The sequence below is a fragment of the Anticarsia gemmatalis genome, chromosome 28 (genome assembly GCF_050436995.1).
Source record: "Anticarsia gemmatalis isolate Benzon Research Colony breed Stoneville strain chromosome 28, ilAntGemm2 primary, whole genome shotgun sequence".
Taxonomy (NCBI): Eukaryota; Metazoa; Arthropoda; class Insecta; order Lepidoptera; family Erebidae; genus Anticarsia; species Anticarsia gemmatalis.
In genome coordinates this window covers 2,485,771-2,508,400 of record NC_134772.1, presented here as the reverse complement: position 1 = coordinate 2,508,400, position 22,630 = coordinate 2,485,771, and the positions used below count along the sequence as shown (strand labels likewise).

At 35.9% G+C, this 22,630-nt stretch overlaps 2 protein-coding genes across 4 annotated transcripts in view; one reads left to right on the top strand and one right to left on the bottom strand.

Moving 5' to 3' along the window:
• The window catches only part of plx (PTB_TBC1D1_like and TBC domain-containing protein plx), a 67,818-nt gene that overhangs the window by 6,388 nt on the left and 38,800 nt on the right, over positions 1-22,630 (top strand). The window contains exon 2 of one of the 3 annotated variants that reach the window (XM_076132595.1): positions 13,140-13,218. The exons of the other annotated variants lie outside the window; for them this stretch is intronic. Coding sequence (XP_075988710.1) covers positions 13,147-13,218 — 72 coding nt within the window. The 5' untranslated portion in view covers positions 13,140-13,146. The remainder of the gene's footprint in view (positions 1-13,139; positions 13,219-22,630) is intronic. 3 annotated transcript variants of the gene reach the window in all.
• The window catches only part of LOC142984784 (uncharacterized), a 391,275-nt gene continuing 376,401 nt past the window's right edge, over positions 7,757-22,630 (bottom strand). Inside the window, exon 2 of the mRNA XM_076132599.1 lies at positions 7,757-11,663. Coding sequence (XP_075988714.1) covers positions 8,896-10,311 — 1,416 coding nt within the window. The 5' untranslated portion in view covers positions 10,312-11,663 and the 3' untranslated portion in view covers positions 7,757-8,895. The remainder of the gene's footprint in view (positions 11,664-22,630) is intronic.

The window sequence follows — 22,630 nt, the reverse complement described above, 5'->3', positions numbered from 1 at the left end:
GTACTGTACTTAAATTGATTAATTCATGTATATTATGTTGTACAATTATGAGGAAATAAGCACAAATAGGGATTACCAATACATTGTCCTGTTTCACAAACGAATTAATACAAGATTTTAAAGTTATTACTTGTTCTAACTTATAAATAAAGTAGCTTCCCACCCGCGGCTTTGCCTGCCTGTGGAATTTCACTCTCTAGGAGGGGAAAATTTCAAAAATCTTTCCTCAGTGCTCCTCTACACTATCTGAGGAATATACATACTAAATTTCAAGTTTCTACGATCAGTAGTTTCGGCTGTGTATTGTCCATCAGTCAGTCACGTAGTAACGGAAGAGTTTTGTGTGTATTGGTTGATAAATACAGTAAGCAACTTTCTGACTAGAAATAGGATTCGAATCCGAAACAAATATCTTGTAAAATAACCTTGATAAACACATAGGATATTTTTAACCACGGGAAATGCTTTCACGCGGGCGAAGTCTCGATACTCGACAATTCAGACTATACAGAATGAAGAATGTTAACTAATTTTGATAATTAGCACTCCATATTCTCTGCTAAAAATCTATACTAAATTACTAATATTAGCTGACCAGGCAGACATTGTTCTGCCATATAAAAAAAAAGTGTCACTTAGGGGTATGAAAAATAGATGTTGGCCGATTCTCAGACCTACTTAATATATTCACAAAATTTCATTAGCATCGGTTAAGCCGTTTCGGAGGAGTATGGCAACGAAATCTGTGACGCGAGAATTTTATATATTAGACTAGCTGACCCGCGCAACTTCGCTTGCGTCACATAAGAGAGAATGGGTAAAATTTTTCCCCGTGTTTGTAACATTTCTTACTGGTACTCTGCTCCTATTGGTCGTAGCGTGATGATATATAGCCTATAACCTTCCTCGATAAATGGGCTATCTAACACTGAAAGAATTTATCAAATCGGACCCGTAGTTCCTGAGATTAGCGCGTTCAAACAAACAAACAAACAAACAAACTCTTCAGCTTTATAATATTAGTATAGATTATAAAGCTGAAGAGTTTGTTTGTTTGTTTTGAACGAGCTAATCTCATGATAAACAAAATTTTAACTTCTATGTACAGAATAGTACAGATTTAAACCGGAATGAACACATAAGCCCTTTTTAGATACATCTAGCAGAGGTTACTAATAAAGACTTCCGAATCCCCACGTGATTTATAAATAAAATAGTATATAAACAATATGGTTAGTTATTGTCCATAAATTGTGCACGTGTTTCAATCTTCCTTATATACTAAAGAACTTATAAATACTTATGTTAGTGACGTCTGACAAGTTCATTAAGAGGTTAAGGATTCGCATCGCGGTCTTCCTTTGGATGGGTGGCAGTTTTGGTATTTAATTCAGTTTGATAGGGCATAACGATAGAGTTCGTTATTTTTACCTCTTTAAAATTATAATTTGAGTTTCTTTGATATCTAAGCGTTGGTTAAAGCAACTGCAGAGCTTTCAAGTTCGATTCTTGGATCGGGTAAAATGTTAAAAAAAACGATTTCTGTTGATACTATATTAATAGTGTCCTTAAGTTTGTCGGGTTTTGATGCCAGGATAGTAAGCTATGTCTCTGCCAAAACTCACGCAAATCGGTTCAGCAATTTAGCTGTAACAGGTAGACCAAAACAGAGTAATAAACTTCGATAAATTACCACATAATCTTAACCAGAAATTGAATCCGGTAACTGCATAGGTACCATGTTTGTTTATATTTTCAAAGTTATTAGCGCATAAAACTTTAATGTTTGACCTTGTGCCGAGTCAAGGTCATGTTATAACGTAATCGTTTTGATGTTATGCAGACGTGCGTTTCTATGTAATTAATATACATACAAACATACATAATATCACGGATATTGTAGTTGGAGGTGTAGCAAATATTGTCCGTATTTCGCCTTTAACAATGTAAGTCCCATGTAATAGGGGGCGAGCTGCTTGCCTTGTTTCGGACACATACGTTAATAATATCACGCCTGTTTTACCTGAAAATATAGAAATACATCCTCATTTCGCTATTTACAAAGCCCTATACCTATAATAGGAGTAGACCTTATTGTCAGTATACCCGGTACGGTACCAAACCCGCTACTGTCCCACTGCTAGCTTGCTTAGCAAGAGGACAGTAAGATTTGCTCCGAAATCCGGATATGTTTGAAGGTAGCCTAACGGGTTAAAATGAACTGAGGGCTGGATTAGAACTGGCTTGCGTCCACCACGCTAACCAAGCACTGATTAGGGACTTTGCATGCCCTCAATATATGTATTATTATTTTTTTTTGTTAGCCCGTACTGTCCCACTGCTGGGCAAAGGCCTCCCCTATTATCTTCCAGTCCCTTCTATCTCCTGCTATTCGTGTCCAATCAATATTAAAGTCATCTAGATCGTCACGCCAGCGCTTCTTGGGTCTGCCCCGACGTCGACGTCCCTCTGTAGGCACCCATTGCATGCTGATCCGTGCCCATCTATCTGGGTACATGCGGCTGATAATTAAAAGGATATCTCTCTCTGCTTCATTGATCATATTTATACCTAAAAATGCCTCTACTTACGTAAACCAGAGAAAAAAAACATCACGCGGTATGACTTGTGTATAAACTATACAATATATCAGTAAGCCAATATTACATCACTATAATAATAATAATATGAAAATCAATCAACGTCAACTATAAATGTGACTTTTGAACATCTTTTTATGTTTCGTAGCGCGATTCTCTACAGTCGGTACAGTAAAGTAACGAACGTTTGACATTTAAAATTACTTGAAAACAATAGCTTTTGCAAAATAGAGTTGTAGCTCGATTCTCTACTACTATCGACTACCGACAACCGGCTAGTCATCAAGAAATTTTATATGACAATCTAATCAGCGGCAGCGCCTCTAACGGTCGTCGTAGGAACTATTTTGGCAGTACATTTTAAATGACAAACTTTCGATTTTCAACAGTATCGATATCGACCGTAGAGAATTGCACTACTGATCAGATTTTCATACTAAATTTGACGAAAGCTAGTTAGTCGATTGTCGATAGTGGTAGAGAATCGCTCTACCGGTGCATGGTAATCGTAACCGGCGGTCCTGTATGACAACATGTGATTGGACAACTCACACACGGTAATTTGCTTCCAAACTAAGCAGAGTTGGTTCTATGGTAACCAGATAACTGATAATTGTACTTATATACTTCTATATACATATTACTATTTAAACAGATTTTACTTATTTATAAAGCACGGGAAATCATACTTTAGTCTATGCCCGAAAGTGCCTAACCTGATGGAAAAAAAGCGTGTATTTAAAGCCGTGTCTATTTATACATATATTTATATAATTCTAAACCATATTAGCACAAGTTTTTCTTGTCACTCAATCAATCTTCTGAAACGAACTAGCATTTTCAAACAAACACAACAAAAGGATCGCCAAACAATAGTTGTTCAGTGTTTCATCTCTAGTACGTTACGTGGGTAATATTGGACATTGTCCAACTGTTCTAGGAATATTTCTGGTATATCAATGATCCAGCGGGAAAACTACTGAATTACTTACAAAATAAAGCAAAGAAAGACATACACTCAACACAGATACAGTTTTACCGAAGGGTATTATGTTATAACCCAGGTAACTGGGTTGTGGAGGTCCGATACATGGGCTCTCCATGTAAAGTACTGGTAAAGGCTGCATCCGGTGAGACTGGAAGCCGACTCCAACATAGTTGGAAGAATGGCTAGACTGATGTAGTTATAATATTGATTGATTTTCTTTTAAATAGTCGGGTGCTAATATCTAAAGTAACCGCTAAAGCCATTGACTTTTTCTTAAAACTTGCGTAGTAAATAATAAATCTGTTTATTCAAAATACAAGTAAATTCGTGAAGAAACAAGGGAGATCATCCAGGATCCATACATTTTTGGGCCTTTTTTTAAAGTGCCGGTCAACAAAAAAATATGGCATATTGGCTTCGGGGTGGTCGCTTTACAATGACAATAACTTCAGATAGTTCATTCTAGCAATATCAATCATTTTTTTATGTTTTACAGCACTTTCCGAAATTTAAAAATGTTTGAAAATGGTGAATCTTCAAACTTGTATTACCCGGTTCAAAGCGATCCTACAGGTTTTGTGCCGTGCTAACTATTGCTTCAAATGGCTAGTTCTATTGATGTATGCCATTTTTTTGCTGAGAGGCATTTTAAAAAAAGGCCCAAAATTGATGATCTCATTTGACTGTCATTTTTATTTTACCCCTATACTTTAGCTGTAACTTTTAATGAAGGAACTGTTACTCACTAAAATATGATTATTTACTTAATAACTTATATAATAATCAAAGTACGGTGATCTAACTCGGCTTGACCTTAATTGACCTTGGACATATAAACTTTCCATATAGATATAACAGGTTTTTCTTCACATCTCGAGGTTATATATGTTTTCCTTGTGTGTTATGTAAAACTGGTCATATAAAGACTTGAATTAGAGACAAGTATTAATATATGCCTAATTGCCTATGTTTGTTAGTCTGGTCGGCTGTTGTGACTAAACTGCTGGAACAATTTTGATGAGATTTGTTTTTTTATTCTCCAAACCGCACTTGGCCAGCGTGGTGGACTAAAAGGCCTAACCCCTTCCTTATTACGGCAGGGGAGCCTTGTTCAGCAGTGGGACATTAATGGGTTGAATTTATTTATTTGTTTTTTATTTGAGAAATATGTGATTTGCGTGGTAAAGCATGCGATTCGATTACCGGGTAAAACAAAATGCTATTGGGTTTAGAAATTTTAGGTAGTCGAAGCACATGTGACTGCTGATCATGAGTCTTCGGGTTCGATTACAGAGTCGGGTAAAGAGTTTTTGAATTTTAAAATTTTCTCAATAGTACCCTTCCATTAGTCAAAAATTAGTTTGAAGCTTTAGAAAACGTTAAAAAAATTGAACAAAATTGACATTAATTATTTTAACCTTATAAATGTTCATAGATTTGACTCTCGCGTCAATACAAATTAAGACCATCCTATCCATTTGTTATTCATAAACATTATTATCATAATCGTCCATACATATATGTTGAAATTTTCATACATAACAATTATTATTCAGACATGTGCACTCATTAGATCAGACACATGATTCTGCAAGACATGACTTTGTAGCGACGTAAATATTTATATTAACATGTTCTGAATAATCTGTTTAATGCGTTCACCGTGTTAAAAGTGGAATTAATTTGTGTATATATGTGGGACTTGTTTGCAAATTAATTTATTAACAAGTAGACCAGAGTTTCTTGCCAGTTCTTATCATAAAAATGTTTAAAAAGTCTAGTTATTGTAATGGCTGTCACGAGTGACAGTATTTAAATTAAATTAGTAACTTACTAAATTTATAATTCCTTCACAGTCCAATGTTTGATATTGAACAAGAAGGTTTTTTCTAAAAGTCAGTAATTATCTGATAATGTCTGGGGCCCATTATCGGCATTGACAAGGAAAAGGATTCTTTGAGTGAATCCGCACTTAAGTGTGGAACTAGACCTGGGGATTTTATGGACAAAGTCGCGGACAGATACTTATATGATTTTCCCCGTTTTTTGTAACATTTTTTCCTGGTACTCTGCTCCTATTGGTCGAAGCGTGATGATATATAGCCTAAAGCCTTCCTCGATAAATGGGCTGTCTAACACTGGAAGACCTTTTCAAATCGGACCAGTAGTTCCTGAGATTAGCGCGTTCAAACAAACAAACAAACAAACTCTTCAGCTTTATAATATTAGTATCGATAAACTCCAGCAAAATAATAAAATTACTTAATACACAAGACAACTTCTAACCGCACTCACATGATTACACATTGTTTTTGTAATAATTATTTTATAATTACTTAAAAAGTCATTTTCCTTATTGTCCCTTCAATTTGATTTATTATTGTAAGTTATAGGTCAAAGTTCGGTTTAGTCAGTTTTTCATTTAAATTCATATTTTGCAAGCGTTTTCCCTTTAGTTTATGAAAACTATTATAGTTATTCGTTTTATTATATACCTGATGGTGTGTAAGGGTGTATGTTTGTTAGTTATATGATGAAATTCGGTACACTGATAGCGAATAGCATGGATTAACTAAAGCATATGATACTTTTTACTCCAATCTTCTATGATCTGAGTTATTGCAAATCGGCTGCTCCTAGTTTCTGAAAACGTTATAAGAGGCGAAATACATGCTCTTTACCATAAAAAATACATGTAAATTAGTCAACCTGTTTAGGGGTTACTAATATCGGTCAAACTAATAACACCTTTATGCTTCGACAGTTAAAAACATGGATTCCTCAAAATACATTGTTTTTTAGACTGATTGCGGCATTAACGGCAACGCATCTGTAAACTGTTCTAGCACAAGATGAAAGCGAAAGTACTTGTCTGTCAGTCTGTTACGCTTTCATGATGAAACTACTGAACCGATTGAGTTAAAACTTGATTGAGTGATATGTATAAATAATGTTCTTCTAGCTGTTTGTTTGTCGTATGGTTAATGGACAACCTAGTGTCAAAGTTGTTCAAGCCGCCCGAGAGGCCTTTGATGTGGCTAAACGTCTGTTATGTTAGTAGACAACAGCCGGCACCGAAATTTTACTTGCCCTCCGAAGATGCCCAACTCAAACAATACCACTATGCGATCACCTATCTATGGAATGACCGCGCCAAGGTTTGCTTAACCCAGAGATCGTTACCAACCGGGAGCGCAACTGGCTAGTTTCATTGAAACTCACCATTTGTGCAGGACTTTGTTTATAGTGTCCAAGTGTGTGCACAATACACAGGTACACTCTCATAGCCCGAACTGCAGGTTTAGCTAGATTTTTATACTCTAAACTTTAAATTAAATCGACTATGTCTTGCATACAAAAACCGGTCATATAAAAATACATAATTATACTTTATTTCCTTGTGATTACACCTAATTACATCGTCCTTTAAGTTTTAACATTATAGACTTGTTCGACAATCTGGTTCCGCTTGACATTACTGTAAGACAACTTTAATAAATAATTAATAAATTAACCCATTAATGTCCCACTGCTGGGCAAGGGTCTCCTCCCGTAATGAGGGAAGGGTTAGGCATGCCTAAAATTTGTTTAATACATTTATTGAGGGCATACAAAGTCCCCAACCCGCACTTGGCCAGCGTGGTGGACTCAAGGCCTAACCCCTCCCTCATTACGGGAGGAGACCCTTGCCCAGCAGTGGGACATTAATGGGTTAAATTTATTATTATTATGGTTGCAGTTCGCTCCAGTAGTTCCTGATAGTAGCATGATCAACCAAACAAACAAACAAACTCTGCAATTCTATAATACTAGCTGACCCGTGCAACTTCGCTTGCGTCACATAAGAGAGGATGGGTCAAAATTATCCCCGTTTTTGTAAGATTTTTCACTGATACTCTGCTTCTATTGGTAGTAGCGTGATGATATATAGCCTATAACCTTCCTCGATAAATGGACTATCTAACACTGAAATATTTTTTCAAATCGGAGTTGTACCTGAGATTAGCGCGATCAAACAAACAAACAAACAATCAAACAAACAAACTCTACAATTTTATAATCTATACTGATCTATACTAATATAATAAAGCTGAAGAGTTTGTTTGTTTGTTTGTTTGTTTGTTTGTTTGTTTGAACGCGCTAATCTCAGGAACTACTTATCCGATTGGAAAAATTCTTTCAGTGTTAGATAGCCCATTTATCGAGAAAGGTTATAGGCTATATATCATCACGCTACGACCAAAAGGAGCAGAGTACCAGTAAAAAATGTTACAAAAACGGGGAAAATTTTGACCCATTCTCTCTTACGTGACGCAAGCGAAGTTGCGCGGGTCAGCTAGTATTAGTATAGAATGCATGCCGTTTAGATAGATAGTGATTAGTATATACTGTAAAATGTAAATATCATTTCAAACTAACCCAGTTGACGTTTACCAGATGTGAAAAATATAGATAGGGTCATTTCGCCTGTTCGCGTCCATTTAGTGCAGTTAGCAAGTTTGAGGGAGAAAACAAAAATGTTGCAGCACTAGTTTCAATTAAAAAAATTATGTAATGTGGTGACTATATAGTCTAGTTTAATATTAACTTTCAATTTCGTTTGTAACATCATGAGTTTTTCTTAAGAAAAGGCAAACCACAGAATTAGGCTTTTCACCTACTTTGCGTCCACAAAATCCAAATTGCGTCCACCCTGGGACTATTTCGCGTCCACCAGCTAAGAAAAGGTATGAGGGGGTGATATTATTAAAGAAATGTAAAGAAACACTAGATCTTATTAATTTATTAATTTAAGAATATACCTAATTATTAAAAAAATCTCTTGGACCTAAAACTTTTCCTGTTTTTGGACAGAAAGCAAAACCGCTTTCGTCTCCATTGAAAATTCATTTTGGATCACTTAAAATATCTTTCTGATTCATACTTTCCAAATATTATTCAAGTTCTCTAAACCACAATCTGATTGATTCTTCTGTTACTAGGGCTCTAGCTTTATTAATGCCCTCCGCATTCTTTTTTTTTTTTATAATCTTTATTTATTGAGGGCTTTTAACTCTATGAGCTTATGTCAGCCCCATCACAACAAAAACAAAAAATCGACACAGTTATTTTCTTAAAACTACAAAATATAAATTTATAAACACATTTCACCTCACTGGCTGGATAAACTAAAAAAATACTAAACATTCCTATGTCTAAACAATTCAAATTTAAATTATTATAAAACTTTTGCCTCTAAACAATAATGTTTCAAAATCAACTAATTTAGGCCTCAAACTTTGAGAGTTTTACTGTAAAATATCTAACTTATCCATTAAAAAGATTAAACAACTGTCCAACGACATCTCCACTGTTAAACATACTCCTAAGAAAATATTTACATTCGTCACAAATAACTCTAAATGCCAACTGAATCTTTTCGTCTACAGTTTTTTCTGATATAAAAATATTCTTTAAATTCCAAATTAAATTCAGTAAGTCAAATTTTTTCTGTTTAGTACTAGTAGGTTGTTCTCCAGTCATTTTCTCAAATTGTTCAGATTGTACAAAGCTGGGAATGGACTCAAACGAATCCACATTTTCACTCCGACTGCTTTTTGTCCTTGTGCTCTTTTCTTTTCGTTTGACGCTGTATTTATGTGGTAATATCGGGGAAGAAGAATTCATGTCTTGCTGGCCATCTGAAGAACTATGCACCACAACATTTGCTTGAACAACACTGCTGTATGTTCTATTTCCACTTGGCAGAACGTTGCTCAAGTCAATAGGTTTCTTTTTAACTATACTCTGAGGTACTGACTTATCACCTTTATTTTTCAAATACATTTCGAAAGCTTTTTTATAAGTGACGCTCTGGTCACTCATAATAAAACGAATCTTCTTCTCTTGCACAAATCGAGGGCAACATTTGTCGAGAGCCATGTGCGATCCCTTACAATTAGGACACTTAAACACAGCAATATCACAGTTAACGTGATCCAAGCCACATTTGGGGCAAACTATTTTACTGGACGAGCAATATTTCTTTATATGCCCAAACTTCCAACACGCGGAGCACTGTGTAACTGGAAATACATATTTCTCGACGGTAAATTTACACCCGTATGCGTAAATATACACGGGAGGATGTATACTCTTGAAAGATAACCTCAAAGTTTCGCTGTCAACCCATACATGATCTCTGTTCAATCTCTTCAATCTTTTCACAGACAGAATGTCACATGACGCCAAAATATTTTCTAGTAATTCCTTCTCATCAATATCCAGATCAACTCCTCTAATGATACCATAAGACAAATTAATTTCATCAATAAACTGAGCTCGTATTTTCTTTTCAATTAATTTTTCACAGTTGGCGAGCTTTTCTGCTTGAATTTTATTACTGAATCGGACAAATACTTTATATGGGCTTTTATATTTAATTTTAATGATGTTCATAATACCTTGATCACGAATAAGTCGAGCTAAAGCCATCTGCTTTGGTAAAATTTGTACCGATGACAAGGATACTTCATACTCGCCTCCAACTCGCATACTCTCCTCAGCATCCACGAATGTTTCAGATGAATTTATATTATTTTCAGCTGAAAAACTTCTGAACAGCTTCTTCTGCTTTCTCCTACAAACCGTGATATAGCCATCCTCGCTGCTGTCTCCACTATCCCGGGCTCTCTTGCCCTTTTTATTCTTGTTATCGTCATCACTGAGGTCGCCCTCCTCCATAACAAAGACAATTGTATATTATTATGTATTTACTGCTTATTAAATCCAAAATATTGCGAAAATATAATTTTGGAAATAAAATTGAAAATTTTAGACAACGTTACGTCAACGGACCATAGACGAATGTGCTCCGCATTCTTAAGCGATTATTCTTTATTTCTGGCCAAAAAAATTTCAATCCACTTTGACCTGGACGGTCATCTTTGAATTTATTTTTAATCTCCCCGTCTCGAATGATTTTCTGAACAGTATCCAATAATTCCTGTTTTTTCACTGGGAATCCACATTTGGATGTGTTGAGAAGCCATTCAACTACCTTTTTTTCACCATCTACACTTAGCGTTGGTTCTGGTCCCGGTTTCTTTACTCCATCTGGTCAGCGCCCACTGATTTTATCCAATATTGTGGTCTTGGGAATTCCATAATCTTTACATACTTGACTTACAGATTTCTTTTTCTCTCGAATGTCGCTTAGAGCTTTCTTCAAATCTTCTTCTGTATAAGTTTCCTTTTCCTTCTTCTTGTTTGACTCTAAAGAACTCATCTTAAACAGAAAAAAGAATTATAGAAAACATTTAATGGACCTACTAGATTTAAAATACTGAATAAAATAAAATATTAATATTCATCCTATTATCAGTATTTTACAAAAAATAAAGCGATTATTTAATAAAGACGGACGCGATTTGTTACAAGATTATAGCCTATAGGAATAGTGTGCGTCCACGTTTCGATCTATCTTTGTTACTTTTTCTACAATCGTAATAATGTGGACGCAAATTGGGTATTACAATTGTGTAACTTTAATGACAAAATGAACGAAAACCCAATTTGTTTTAATATTTTAATCACTTAAAAATTAACAACTAACTAAAACGTAAATGGATGAGTTCGCGTCCATCGTGGACGCAAAGTGGTAGTTTAATAAATTCAGTGTAGCACTTCGCGTCCACCCTGTTTTAACTATTTAATAGATAAAAAAAAGCAAATTAGTAATTAATATAATTAGTTTATGTTATGATTCATGTCTCGAAACATCTATGTGTCCTCAAGTTCACATAAAACATAAAGAGACTTACCGCCAAACGCACCGTTGCACACTATTTTTTTACTAAAATCCCACACGTCCGCACTCCGTTGTTGAACAACCAAAATTAACTTTTTTTTTACAGAGATTAATTAGGCACTCGGAGCTTTTGTCTATATGTGCGTGCTTCGTACAAATTGAGCTATTGACAGTTATAAAATTCACGTTCTTCAGTGTGATATTACATTTATTTGCAAGTATTTTTATAGGCAGGTTCGAAAAATGGACGCGATTTGGGTGATGGACGCGATAGGGCGAACTTACCCTAGTAGGTATTAAATTACGTTTTAGTAACGCAATAGTGAATACAATATGATAAAATGTTCTAATCTATTGTCTGTTTATGGCTAAACAATAATATGAAAAACACATGAATTTAAAACATTTACCATACGAACCGCAACAAATTTAATGTAAATCAAAGTCACATTAAAAACGGGATAAATCCGATTTTCCGGACAATCTTTGAGAAGTATTCAAAAGTTTGTAGAGATTTAGAGGTTTGATGAGCTCGTGGCTAAAAACAACAGCCGTTCGCATCGATCTATCAGGTTAAGCTACGCTTACTGAGGTTAGTCAGTCGATAGGTCACAATATTATACGTACCCAGCTCCTCCGTGTATCGGAATACACGTTAAATTGTGGGTCCCGGCTGTCATTTTCAAAGAACTTTGTCAGTCGTTAACAGTAGTCAGAAGCTTGAAAGTGGGTAAATAAAATAAATACCCTTCGGTAAAATTGGTTGTCAAACAGTCTAACCGAAGGGTATCGTGTTATAACCCAAGTAACTGGGTTGTGGAGGTCAGATAGGCAGTCGCTCCATGTAAAACACTGGTATTCAGCTGCATCCTGTGAGACCGGAAGCCGACTCCAACATAGTTGGAAGAAAGACTAGGCTGATATAATTATGTTTCTTTCAAAAGTTAATCTTCAACTAGGTGTGGTTATTTAATTCAAAAACGAACATAATCGCTAACATGTAATAAACAAACATGTAATACGGAACTGTAGGTGCAAAGTTTAAGTGACATCATGTAACATTAGTAAGAAGTTATGGCAACAACATCAATATTTACTCACATATGACCTTGTAGTGATGTAGCATTTTGAGTACGTGTTAGCACTTGAGAGGTGAGCTGTCCAAAATAGTGGTCATTTTGACTTTAGTGTTATTATGAGCTCTGTACGTGAAGCCTGTAGTGAGCAGCTCGTGGCTTAGTTAACAACAGCAGCGTGGATCGATCTCTGAGGTTAAGCCACGCTTGCCGAGATTGTTCTGTGGATGGGTGACCATTTTATACATATCGAGTTCCTCGGTGTTTCGGAAGGCACGTTAAAATGTGGGTCCTGGCTGTCATTTTGGAAGATATTTGACAGTCGTTAACAGTAGTCAGACGCTTGAAAGTCTGACAACCAGTCTTACCGCTTCGCTTTGCTCCATGTAAAACATTGGTATTCAGCTGCATTCGGTGAGACTGGAAGCCGTCTCCAACATATAGTTTGGAAGAAAGGCTAAGCTGATATATACTGTACGTGAGCCCTAGACTGTTTATCTTCTTCCCCTGTTCAGTAGTATAATTTGGTGAAATATATTTTCCTTACTAATTTAGTCTTAGGTTATTATCAAAATATTTTCAATAGGTTTTTCTTTTTAGACAGTCAATGATTTTCATGAATCACGAACAAGAAAAGGAATTTTAACTAATAAATAAAATACTACAGCAATATTTATGTTTAACAGATTCGAAATGAATTCGAAAGCCAACAGGCCACTGTTCGGTTCGCACTCGGACACTTCAGTGATCAATATAAAGCACATGGTAAGATGTATAGATGTTTTAACCCCGCTCTTACAAAGTTACGTCATGCAGCATGGATATTGTCCTGTCATTAGTGTCATTTCGTCAGCTGTTTGTAACGTGTCGTACCTAAATTTTCGATTGTATTTCTGAAAGAAAATAATAAAACAGTTGTTTCTATACATTGATTTTATGTATGGTTATTTAATAATGGTGTAAGTGAGAAATTAACACTGTTTATAAAATATATAATAGAATACGGGAATATCTGCCTGGGACCACGGCGAGTGCAACCTGCGCCGAAACGTTAGGCATTTTAAGGTAAAATGCGTGTTCGCGTTAATTCCCGTATTCTATTATACATTAAACATGCAACGCGAGAGTTTAAAAGTTATGACTGTTTATAAAATGTTTGCGGCAAAATTTTGAATTCGTTTGTATGGAGAGAGGTTTAAATTAATTACAAACATTCCTTGGTCGTTTGTCTTTTCCAAATTTCTCATTTTTGGCTATTAATTAGAAAAAAATGTCTATTGGGAAATAATATAAGAAAATGTAATTCATATTGTGCATGTTGATGTGTTTTCCAATTCCTTCTTCCCTTAACATTTATACATCTTTCTGTGAATGTCCTGTACAGTTTCTGCTATGAACTTAAATGTTTGATTTCAATTCAGTCTTCATATTATTAACGCAATTTTTAACTTATTTCCGTAACTTTAAACATCGGCTACCTCTCAGTATGAGAATATTTTTTCGATCCATTAAGTCCCCCACAGCGCCTAATATCAAAACTAAATGACCACTATTCGAAATCCTTATAAAACAGTTTGGAAGAACCGTCATTCAACGTTTTGCAATGATGTATAGAATATACAGGTTTTTGCAGAAATTACAAAATAATTCTCTTGTAATAAATGTCTGTCCTCAACGCTATAAATTAATTTTACCCAATGATCTTTCGTTTAATCAATTAGGTTTTAAATATCAATATAATTCAATGAAAAATAGCCATATAAAGTCCACATTTACAATGCCAAGTAACTCATTAGTATGTTTCTTATTTAGTAAAAAAAGGACGTCGCTACAAAGTGACGTCTTGCATCCTTGAACTTAATTGTTATTGGTTGTTCTAAAAAAAGGTAGAAAAAAATATTGATGATCCAGCAAAAACTTGTACACACGTATTTAGTAAAATCCGGCTTTTGTGGAGTTTGATAACAAATATTAAATGGTTTTTACATAACTTTTTTACAATACGTTTCCCGTCATCAAATTAATAAATAATAATTAATACATTATGACGTGATAGCCGAGTGGTATAAGTTGGTACAGTCAGCTCCAAAAGTAGCTGATCATACTCAATCTTTTGAAACCCTATATACCTACTGAAGTGTGCACAATATTCCAAGGAAAAAACATTTGCCATTCATTGAAATGTTAAATTCTAACTCATTCTACTTGATTTTGTTGTGGAATAATGTGATTGTGCACACTTCAGTATAGGGTTTTAAAAGATTGAGTTTGATCAGCTACTTTTGGAGCTGACTGTACCTTCAACATAAGTGATCGACGAGGCAACACACTAATGACTTTTTGAAGTTATGATGATGAAGGAAAAACATTGTAAAACCTTACATGCCTACACATTATTTAAAACATTTCCCCAACGCGCACTTGGCCATCGTAGTACATTCAAAACCAAAAATCCTCCCTTGCTCAGGAGATCCTTGCTCAGCAGTGGGGTGGGATAAAAAAAAATGAATTAGCATTCATTAATTCTGCCATTTTGAATTGCACTTAATTTGGCTGTAACCAGAAAGCCGATTCACGTATAAATTTATTGTTTAAACTAAAACTAGGTTGATGTCTTATCACTATTAAAGCATAAGGCTAAGTCCATATGACCGCGCGGAGCCGCGCGGAACTTTCGACCACGCGGTACATCACCGCGCCATACTGCGCATCGCGCTCCGACCCGCGCGCTAGTTCTTGAACCGCAAGTAACCGCGCGGTTTCTCTTTTCTGTTTCCGCGCGGTGATGTAGACGATCGATACTAGCTGTTTACTTCGATCTTGTACTGCTCGGTCGAAAGTTCCGCGCGGATCATATGAACTTAGCCTAAATAAACTAGCATTCAAAGCTGCCTAGCCTTGCTATTCCAAAATAAATATTTAAAATACCAAATTGTTTTCTCAATTTAGGTGATCTCTAAACAGTTCTTTTAGCATCCTACACAGAAAATTGCAAGTTCTTGCTATTTTAAAGTAACACTTTAAAATTGCTAGAACTAAGATAAACATCAGATTTGCCAAGTTATGTGTGTAACAAATAATTTACCAATCATATATTTGACTCAAAGATTTTATGTAACCGTGCCATAAATTTATCAAAATTGGTTCATGCCCGGTTTCTTAGGGACATTTAGCGGTAGTTTATCTATTCAATAGCGTTTAAACTCATATAATAAAACGCTATTCAATAGATAAACTACCGCTAAATGTTGGTTCATGCCCGGTTTCTGAGGCACATTTAGCGGTAGTTTATCTATTCAAACTGTCATGTTTATATGAGCTTAAACGCTATTGAATAGATAAACTATCGCTAAATGTACCTCAGAAACCGGGGTGAGAGATTCTTAACCCTTTGACCGCCAAGGTCGGCTATACTCGACAAATTAGAACGTGCTCTACTGGCGACGCTATATTTTTACAACATTTGCCGACGAAAGCATCGTGAGTACTTTCTGATTTGTCGAATATAGCCGACAGTGGCGGTTAAAGGGTTAACTAAAAACTGAAAAGCAACCTTTTGGTCCGACCGAGGATATGAACCAGAGACCTTTTCGCGACCGCGGCAAAGCGGCATTCGATTTTGCTTCTCCTACCTCTAACCTTGGTTTAAATATACTCGTAAAGTCTGTTTACTAACAAACGTGGTTTATTTAAAGAAACCGTCTCGAGGTTACACTCTTTCCGCGTTTTCGTTAATTTATAGAGAAATTTTGGCATACGCTTTTTTTAAAGTGCTTTATATTAATGTACTTTGGTCTTGAGAATTGTATGAATTATTTTTATATTAAGTGTTTCAGCTATCAATTATTACTAGTTCTTTCCCGGGACTTCGTCCGCGTGGAATATGGTTATGTGGCTTATTACTCAGTACTCACATAGTTCCCATTCCCATGGGATTTTCTAGATAATAACTATCCTATGTCCTTTTTTGATCTTTTAACTATTTTTGTTCAAAGTTTCATCCATATCGGTTTAGTAGTTTAGGAATAAAAAAGAGACAGACAGACAATTACTATCGCCTACGTATATATAATAATAATGATGTGACTTTGGGCTTGTTGTCTCGACCATGCGATATTATTTCAAAGAAAATATTAATATGACAAACATACTTTACTTATCACGCCTGTTATACCCTAAGGTATATGCAGAGGTGTTTAAAAATACACACAAAATTCACCATAATTAACAATGTTAGTCCCATGTAATAGAAGGCGAGCCTATTGCCATATATCAGAAGAGCGGATCCTCCTAATACAGGCACTAGATGCTTAAAGGGCCCGGGGGTCCAAACATTACATATGTTTAAGTACAATACTTGTATTTTACCATGCACGTTACCAAACTTCGTACTACTATTCAGAACATTCCAATGTATCCATACTTTAATAAAACTTTTGCTTTTATAAAGCAGATAAAAATAGTTTCTTTTAAGGTCGTGCTCCATTTCCGCACGGAACTTTGGTTCACAAAATATTGTTTCAAGTCTGGTTGTCCTTTGTATCCTTTGTTTGTATGTTTGTAAAAGTAGCCGTGATGGAGTGACTTAAAGGGAGTAATCTGGAAGCAGTAGTGATCAGAAAGCCAAAAAAGACAGTTATTTTTTAGAGAGAGCTTTGCTCTTCTTAAAAATAATTAATACATTTAACCCATTAATGTCCCACTGCTGGGCAAGGGTCTCCTCCCGTAATGAGGGAGGGGTTAGGCCTTGAGTCCACCACGCTGGCCAAGTGCGGGTTGGGGACTTTGCATGCCCTCAATAAATGTATTAAACAAATTTTAGGCATGCAAGGTTTCCTCACGATGTTTTCCTTCACCGTTGGAGCAAGTGATAATTATTTCTAATACACACATAACTTCGAAAAGTCATTGGTGTGTTGCCTCGGATTCGAACCTGCGACCACTGGCCTGGGAGGTGTCAATTTATACCACTCGGCCATCACTGCTCTTAAAAATAATTTTAACAAAATTTTAACAGATTACCCACGAAAACCTTTGTTGGAAATCACTCTATGTACTGTTGAAAACCACATGAAAATCCGTTCTGTAGATTTTCAGTTTATGACAAACAGACAGATTCGGCGTAAGGACTTCTTTTGATAATTTAGTGAAGAATAAGACTAAAAAACATATAAACCATCGTTGTTAAATTAGTAATTTCTAGGGCCCGCCCCCGCTGCGACCAATTTTAAAAAAGCTATTTTACGAAAAATCCTTCACAACTTTTACACATAAACCTCCTTCTTGAATCACTATACATAAAAAAAAAATTAAAATCGCATCAAAATCCGTTGTGTAGATTTAAAGGATTTATAGCATACATACAGACTTAGGGACTGAGACAGAGATGTGGAAAACGACTTTGCTTTATACTATGCTAAATACATTCAGTAATTAGTAAAACTAGTCTACAACTATTTAGTAGATAGTTCTTGGATCTCATTCAAGAGCTAATCAGTCAGCATTGACAATGATCGGTGCATACGTCGTGACAGCTGACGCGGGGAGCACGCGAGAGACCCGTGCTATTGTATTTCTGACTCGGTGATGCGTCCAGGTGCAGGATTTTGAAATTCACTGTTTCTATGCATAGCCAGCTGTGCTCAGCAGTCGGTAAACGATCTATAGGTTAAGCAACCGTGGCGCGGTCATTCTATAGATGGGTGACCGCATAGTGTTACTTGAACTGGGCTTCTCCGTGCTTCGGAGGGCACGTAAAAAGTCGGTCCCGGTTGTTGTCAATTAAGATAACAGTCGATAAGCCACGTCAAAGGCCTTTCGTGCGGCTTGACCACTAACCATAGGTATGCAAAATCATTGGCCACAAGATCTTGTTAAATATTTTTGGATAGGAATGCAGGAATATAATCTACGATCCCGTGAGTTGGTTTATGAGACGTGACGCCGTAAATATGACGAAGACCTTCGTCAGGCAAGGCAACGGCCTTTAGAGTTCTTATGTAGTCTTTTCCGAGATGCGAGTTTTTTCCATCGTGATTCCCATCCTACATTTGGAGCTGTATCGAACGGTTTGGTTTTTAAAATGAAATTATGAAGGTATTATTATAATAATTCTTTCGGAACACGCTAGGGGCGCTCATAATGATTTGCATATATGTGCAAAGTAACTACTATTACGCTCGGTTGTCGTTAGGAGAAAATAAGTAATATATTATAATAAAAAAAAAAGTAGGTTTAGGTAAATAGGTACTAAGTCAGCTGTTTTACCGGCAATTCTATAAACGCTGCAACTGCTGCAACAACTCTATTTCAAATAGACGGTCCTAGATACGGAATATGCCACCCTGGTCTTAGTTTAAAGAGGGCATATGAGCGGACACACGTGCGATAGTCCTATATTTGTACTGTCTTAGACATGCCTAGTATCTATAGCTGCAAAATCTAGTAATAACCAACATGTAAAACATTTGGCGTGCTCACAAAATACGTAGGGAGTTTCCTTGTACGTCAATACGAAGGTGTAGGATTACAGTGTGATGACGTTTACATCACACGTGTCTGTCTATCTATCATGATCATACCAGTGAATATGCTGCAGTTGGAAAATTCCTAGATTCCCGACTATTTGTTTCGGGATAAGAGAGAACCTATGTTATTACGAGTTGCTACCAATAGTGATAGATGAAAAAAATTGGTCTTATTCCGGCAGTGGTTGTGGTTTTCAAAGAATTGCTGTGAATTTTCTACTGGTTGCGGGCTCTATCATCAAAATAGAGTCCAAATTTCATTCTCAATAAGCCAAATAAATACCTTAGCGTTTAGTTACGTTGTGGTTACATCCAATTAATGGTTATAGTTGTTCTTTATTACATGGAACTGACATTGTTAATAGCAAAACATGGGTTTAAGAGAATCAAGTCTGTGAGAATGTTACTCTTCCAGTCAATAATTAATAAACAGTTTCGGATCTTAACAACATAATAGAGATCAATATTAACTTTTTCGTAAATCATTTTGAAATTGTTATCATTACAGACTGAAACATTTCATTTCACATTCATCTGATATCAACGAAAATACGACATAGTGACGTCACGACGTAGTATTTCTATACTGAAATGTGTTTTTGACATTTCATAAAGAGTAGCTGTTTTGACTGGTAGGCAACTACCCTATTATAGCATTCAGAAGTGTCATTCATCTCAACCCGAGATAAGAAGCTGTACCTATCGTTACAAAGTCCAGCATGACTAACAAGTGTGCCGTCCTTACAAGACACCTGGCAATACGCCAGAGACTTGCTTGCCAAATGTGTACTCAATTCTGAACATTATCTTTTAATATACTGTGTTCTTACTTTTCCTTGTTTTCACTAAATATCTTTATCTTTGTTAGTATTTGGTGTTTCTTGGTTGAATGAAAGAAAGGACTGTTTCCGTGATAGGTAGTAGTGTTATATGTGTATGAGTGATCACGAGGTTTTAGGTGCTATTGGGTTAACCAAAATATATTAAACTTGTATTTTTAAAAGGTTTAACTGAAATATGCTCACGCTGTGCATTTTTTCCTTATTCTTTTTTGATGATACCTCCCCCGCCCTACCAATTGCTCTTGTGTCGCGGGGACTTTTACAAACGTACAGACAACAGGCACAAAGTACAACCAGACCCGAAACAATTATTTGTGGATCGCACAAATGATTGTCTCGTGTGGGAATATAATCCCGACCTCCCGACGCAATGGTAGCGGCATGGCGACCTAAACCACTGCGCCGCGGAGGTTGAATTGTATCAAAATCGATTCAGTAGTTTCGACATGAAGAAGAGTTAGACAGACAGACAGAGTTTGCAACTATAATTGAAACTAAATAACAAAAAATAAGTTTGTCCGGAGCCATTATTTTAATCGCTAAGTTGTTTACGAATAAACATAATAATAAAAAAAACTTTAGGATATAAATAACTTAATGAAGGACAAAATGTGGTTTTTGTTTGTTTGTCCTACTTACTTTACTATGTATTTTAGTATATACACAAATAAATTAAATTGTTTGTCTGTCTGTTTGTTCTTTTCTTAGAAACGGCTGAACATTGTTGGGACATTTTAAATAATGTCATGAGAAGTAGCTAAAATTATAAATAATTTTTTCGCCAATTTCGAAAAGGCTCGGCCGATTTTGATGAAACTGTTATGTTAAATAGCCGATTTTATAAAAAACAAATAAAGGTTAACTTTTTAAAATTGTAGTTTTTGTGGCAGTTCCAGCTAACTTCCGGAACGGCTGGACCGATTTTAATAAAACTTCAATTGTCATATAGATGAAATAATTACTGGTACCATAACTTAAGTTTTTATTTCTTCAATAAGTGAAGTCGCAAGGCAAAGTTAATTAAATCTTTATTAATATAAAAACTAAGGATATAAATAGCTTAAGGAAAAAACTTGTTTTTTTGTTTGTATGTTTGTTAATAAACAAGTATGTTACCTGATTGCAGTTTAACCTTCCGATAACTTCTTATATAGCAAAGGTAATCATTATTTTTATTATAATATCACGACTGTTATACTCGAATGTGTAGGCAGAAATGCATAAAATAGGTACACTTAATTGACGCCATTAACATTAGGTATTAGTCAAATAGAATAAGAGAGAGTCTAATCGATAGTATATACATATATACGCTTAGCCTTTGTTCCAACTATGTTGAAGTCGGCTTCCAGTCTCACCGGATGCAGCTGAATACCAGTGTTTTACATGGAGCGACTGCCTATCTGACCTCCACAACCCAGTTACTTGGGTATTAACACGATACCCTTCGGTAAGACTGGTTGTCAGACTTTCAAGCTTCTGACTACTGTTAACGACTGTCAAAGATCTTCGAAACACTTGGACACTATAAAAAAGTCCTGTGCAGATGGCCAGTTTCAATGAAACTGACCGCCGTAGTGGCATATCGGCTAGGAGGACATTAACGTGTAGTTCAAAGCCGGTAAATCACTTTAAATCTTGTATCTAAGTCTCATATTAGTATATAATAAACAAATCATTGATACAGGAAATCAGACATGGTATTATTGTGATATACCAACATACACACATAATTATATATGCACATAATTGTATGACGTTTACTTCAGTTACTAGGGTTGATATGAAACTGCAACATATTTTTTCCCATAATCCTATCCCATTAATATTTACATGCAAAAGTCTGACTGTAAGTTACGAGTTCACCGCGAAACCACGATTAACCCCCGGTTTCTGAGGTACATTTAGCGGTAGTTTATCTATTCAATAGCGTTAAAACTCATATAAGAAAACGCTATTGAATAGATAAACTACCGTTAAATGCTCTCAGAAACCGTGGGTAAATGATGCAAAGATGTATTTAAAGAGACTGTCTCCGTGGCGCAGTGGTTAAGGTTGCCACGCCGCTACCACTGCGTCTAATGGTCGTGGGTTTGTTCCCTTAATTATTTGTGCGATCAACAAATTGGTGTTTCGGGTCTGGTTTTACTTTGTGTCAGACTTCCACAACCCAGTTACCTGGGTTATAACACGATATTCTTGGGTAAGACTGGTTGTCAGCCTTTCAGCTTCTGACTGCTGTTAACGGCTGTAAAGATCTTTGAAAATGACAAGCGGGAACAATTTAACGTGCCTTCCGAAACACGGAGGAACTCGATGAAAAGTGATCTATTCGCAAAAATTAGATGCTTGTGAACCCTTCTTTTTCTTATCGTATGGTTAGTGGTCAACCGAGTGTCAAAGTAGTTCAAGCCGCCCGAAAGGCCTTTGACATGGCTTAACGACTGTTATCTTAGTAGACAACATCAGGGTCCGACTTTTTACGTGCCCTCCGAAGCACGGAGACGCCCAGTTCAAATACCACTATGTGGTCACCAATCTATAGAATGACCGCGCCAACTGTTGTTGTTGTGAACCCTAAATACCTAAGTGACAGTCGTGCTATATAATTCGTGACTGATAATATGTACATACATACGTCTTAAATTACTAGTTGTAATAATGAATAGATGTTTATTGCATGTGAACGATGCATGGAGCTGTAAATAGAATTGCTTGGTTTTGTTTTGGTTTAGAAAACATCTCGATCGCATAAGACCAGTGGGATAGTTTAGCACCAAAGTAAAATTACGAAAAAATAAGAGATTT